The sequence below is a fragment of the Penaeus vannamei genome, chromosome 42 (genome assembly GCF_042767895.1).
Source record: "Penaeus vannamei isolate JL-2024 chromosome 42, ASM4276789v1, whole genome shotgun sequence".
Taxonomy (NCBI): Eukaryota; Metazoa; Arthropoda; class Malacostraca; order Decapoda; family Penaeidae; genus Penaeus; species Penaeus vannamei.
The window spans coordinates 689,742-694,260 of NC_091590.1; the positions used below are offsets into that span (position 1 = coordinate 689,742).

General features: G+C 50.4%; 2 protein-coding genes across 3 annotated transcripts in view; one reads left to right on the plus strand and one right to left on the minus strand.

Moving 5' to 3' along the window:
- The window catches only part of LOC113827709 (BTB/POZ domain-containing protein 6-like), a 41,588-nt gene extending 39,413 nt beyond the window's left edge, over window positions 1-2,175 (minus strand). Inside the window, exon 1 of the mRNA XM_070118610.1 lies at window positions 2,039-2,175. Coding sequence (XP_069974711.1) covers window positions 2,039-2,067 — 29 coding nt within the window. The 5' untranslated portion in view covers window positions 2,068-2,175. The remainder of the gene's footprint in view (window positions 1-2,038) is intronic.
- Window positions 1-4,519, plus strand: part of LOC113827717 (uncharacterized) — a 109,867-nt gene that overhangs the window by 51,684 nt on the left and 53,664 nt on the right. The gene's annotated exons all lie outside the window — the stretch shown is intronic.

Sequence of the window (4,519 nt, forward strand, 5' to 3'; positions counted from 1 at the left end):
GGAGAAGAGAGAAGGAAGAAGAAATAAGGGCAAAGTAGAAGGGAGAAGAGAGAAGGATGAAGAAAGAAGGGCAAAGTAGAAGGGAGAAGAGAGAAGGAAGAAGAAAGAAGGGCAAAGTAGAAGGGAGAAGAGAGAAGGAAGAAGAAAGAAGGGCAAAGTAGAAGGGAGAAGAGAGAAGGAAGAAGAAATAAGGGCAAAGTAGAAGGGAGAAGAGAGGAAGAAGAAAGAAGGGCAAGGTAGAAGGGAGAAGAGAGAAGGAAGAAGGAAGAAGGGCAAGGTAGAAGGGAGAAGAGAGAAGGAAGAAGAAAGAAGGGCAAGGTAGAAGGGAGAAGAGAGAAGGAAGAAGAAATAAGGGCAAGGTAGAAGGGAGAAGAGAGAAGGAAGAAGAAAGAAGGGCAAGGTAGAAGGGAGAAGAGAGAAGGAAGAAGAAATAAGGGCAAGGTAGAAGGGAGGAGAGAGAAGGAAGAAGAAAGAAGAAAGAAGGGCAAGGTAGAAGGGAGAAGAGAGAAGGAAGAAGAAAGAAGGGCAAAGTAGAAGGGAGAAGAGAGAAGGAAGAAGAAAGAAGGGCAAGGTAGAAGGGAGAAGAGAGAAGGAAGAAGAAAGAAGGGCAAGGTAGAAGGGAGAAGAGAGAAGGAAGAAGAAAGAAGGGCAAGGTAGAAGGGAGGAGAGAGAAGGAAGAAGAAATAAGGGCAAAGTAGAAGGGAGAAGACAGAAGGAAGAAGAAATAAGGGCAAGGTAGAAGGGAGAAGAGAGAAGGAAGAAGAAAGAAGAAAGAAGGGCAAGGTAGAAGGGAGAAGAGAGAAGGAAGAAGAAAGAAGGGCAAAGCAGAAGGGAGAAGAGATACCCGCCGAGAAAGGAGGAGGAGCCACGGACGTCTTAAAAGGCCGCCGCGGCAGGAGCGCCTCGGAATGTCGCCTCCGAGGGGCTTTCTGGGGCTGTGAGGCGTGGTGGTGATGGGGTGGTGGTGATGGGGTGGTGGTGATGGTGTTGGGGTGGTGGTGATGGTGTTGGGGTGGTGGTGATGGGGTGGTGGTGATGGTGTTGGGGTGGTGGTGATGGGGTGGTGGTGATGGTGTTGGGGTGGTGGTGATGGTGTTGGGGTGGTGGTGATGGGGTGGTGGTGATGGGGTGGTGGTGATGGTGTTGGGGTGGTGGTGATGGGGTGGTGGTGATGGTGTTGGGGGTGGTGGTGTTGGCGTGGTGGTGATGGGGTGGTGGTGATGGTGTTGGGGTGGTGGTGATGGGGTGGTGGTGATGGTGTTGGGGTGGTGGTGATGGGGTGGTGGTGATGGTGTTGGGGTGGTGGTGATGGGGTGGTGGTGATGGTGTTGGGGTGGTGGTGATGGGGTGGTGGTGATGGTGTTGGGGGTGAGGCGTGGTGGTGATGGTGTTGCTGTTGTTGGGGGTGAGGGTGGCGTTGGGGTGGTGGTGATGGTGTTGGGGTGGTGGCGTTGGGGTGGTGGTGATGGTGTTGCTGTTGTTGGGGGTGAGGGTGGTGATGGTAGTGGTGGTGGTGATGTGTTGTTGTTGGGGTGATGGCGTTGTTGTTATTGTTGTTTTTGTTGTCACTGATGTCTATATTGCTGATGTTGTTTTCAATGCATAATGTATTTAATTTTTTCCCCTCTGAGCGATAAAAGTATCTACGTTAATTATCTTAAGATCCGGCAACAGCGGTGATGATAAAACCTGACAAGGATCCCCATAATAGTTGTAATGTATAATAACTATAACAATGATAATAACGATTAAAATGATAGATAATGATCTTGATTGCGACGCTGCCTTGTCACTCACACAGATATGGTTCGTGGATTTGTTGAGTAATGTTGAACAATATTGCAAAGTTGATAAGACAACGAAACAGATTAATCACTTCCACTTTCCCCTTTTTTAGCCACTGCCAAAGACAATAAAACGAATAAAAACACATAAATAAAGAGCAAAAGATCTGGAACAAATACGCACACAAATATAATACATATAGGACACAACTCCAGCCCGAGGGAGAGAAGTCAAAAGCGAAAAGATCCCTTACCTCGGGCTCCTCCAGCGGCGCCAGTGCATCTCGGTCGTGGTTTCAGATCCAAGTCAAAAATCGAATCCTTAACGAGCGTCTATTGAAGACCCTGTCTCGGAGGGCGTTGCTCGAGAAATGATGGAGACTCATTGCTTGCCAGCCATTTTATTGTGAAACGCGTGCCGGGGGGGGTGAGGGGGGTGAGGGGGGGGGAGCGGAGAATCAGAGGACTTAGATACCTTAACTTGGGTCGTGTGTGTGCGTTCGTGTGTGCGTCGTATCCGCTTGTCGGGCACTGCGTGTAAGTGTGTGCGTGCGTTCGTGTGTGCGTTGTATCCTTTCGTCCGTCCATGTGTCGAATTTTGTGTGTGCGTTTGTATGTGTGTGTATCCGCTTGCCCCTCCGACTGCGTTCGTGCAGGCGTGGGCGTTTTAGTCATAGCCCTTTACATCACATGAGGCTTTTAAATGCGCACATATTTCCTTGGATATTTCCACCATGCTATTCGTTATAATATGGTTTTCCGGCGTGTCACATGCGGCTCGCAGGGGCTCATGGCGCCACTTTCGTCACTTTTCCGCTTTCGGAAAATGAAACGTGAAGAAAAGCGCTTCTTTAACGCGGGAATGGGATGGCGGACGCTGAGACACGCAGACAGACAGACACAGACACGAAAGCAGATAGATAGAGATTGAAAGATACACAGACACACTGGCAAATGCAGAGAGAGAGCGAGAGCGAGAGAGAGAGAGAGAGAGAGAGAGAGAGAGAGAGAGAGAGAGAGAGAGAGAGAGAGAGAGAGAGAGAGAGAGAGAGAGAGAGAGAGAGAGAGAGAGAGAGAGAGAGGCAGACAAACACAGACAGACAGACAAATCAGACAGACAGACGGACAAATCAGACAGAAGGACGCACTGTCGAAGGGATGAAGAAATATCCTGTCCTCCTTACATCCTATTAAAAGAAAAAAAAAGAAAAAATCAAATCGTAGGCAGAAGCATCGCGAGAGACCTTCCCCGAATGCAAGGTCAGGGAGAGCGAGACACGCCGAGCTTCCTTCCTCTCTCTTCGTCTCTCTTTCCGTCTCTTTCGCTTTCCCTCTCTCTCGGCCTGTCTTTTCTGTCTTTCTGTTCATTTTCCTGTCTGTTCTAGTGTTTGTCTGTCTGTCATTCTCTCTCTCTCTTCCTACCTCTTAGCCACTTTTCCTACCCCCGTTCTCTCTCTTTCTCTCTCTCATTCTCTCCCTCCCTGTCTCTCTCTTTCTCTCCCTCTTTCCCTCCCTCCTCTCTCTCTCTCTCCTCCTCCCTACCCCTCTCCCTCCCTCCCTCTCTCTCTCTCTCTCTCTCTCTCTCTCACTGCCCCCTCTCTCTCGCTCCCTCCCTCCCTCTCCCTCCCTCTCTCTCTCACTCACTCCCTCCCACCCCCCTCTCTCTCCCTCCCTCCCTCCCTCCCTCTCTCTCTATATATGCCTGCCTGTCTGTCTGTCTGCGCGCAAGCGCGTGCTAGCGGCGGCGCGTCTATCGATGTAGGCTAACTTCAGAGAAAGAGCGTTGCGTAACTGTCTTTACGGAAGGATCAAGCGATTTCGTTATCGCAGAGATAGCGAAGGGCAGAGTTATTGCGTGGCAATTTTCTTAATGGACGTGTGTATGTGGACTATGTGTGTACATACGCTCACACACAGACAGGCACAAACACAAATACACACATATACAGACTAGCAAACACACACACACACACACACATACATATATATATATATATATATATATATATATATATATATATATATATATATATATATATATATATATATATATATATATATACACTGTGTGCGCGTGCGTGCGTGCGTGCGTGTGCTCGAGTGCGTGCGTGCGTGTGCTCGAGTGCGTGCGTGTGCTCGAGTGCGTGCGTGCGTGCGTGTGCTCGAGTGCGTGCGTGCGTGTGTGCGTGTGCTCGAGTGCGTGCGTGCGTGTGTGCGTGTGCTCGAGTTCGTGCGTGCGTGCGTATACCACACCCTGCGCCCCCCTCCCAGCCCTTCCCCCGACCCAGCCCCGACCTGCGTCCCCGACTTCCGACGCCACAAATAGCTTTCCGCGGAGCAGGTGAGGCAGCCGGACGCGAATCCGCTGGGAGGTTGTCTGCGTGTCGTCCGGCGGCCGTTTCCATCCCGCGATCCGGCGCTGGGCTTCCCGGGCGTAGCACACACACACACACGCACACACACACACGCACATACATACACACACACACGCACAAACACACACATACACACACACACGCGCGCGCACAAACACACACAAACACACCCACACGCACGCGTCCATAAAAACACGCACTGTTCATACACACATACATAGATAAATACACGCACATACACAGACACACACACTAACACACGCACAAACACACACACACACACACCAGGAAAAACACACAAAACACACACCCCCAACCCCTTCCATCATACACACACACCCCAAACCCCTACACACACAC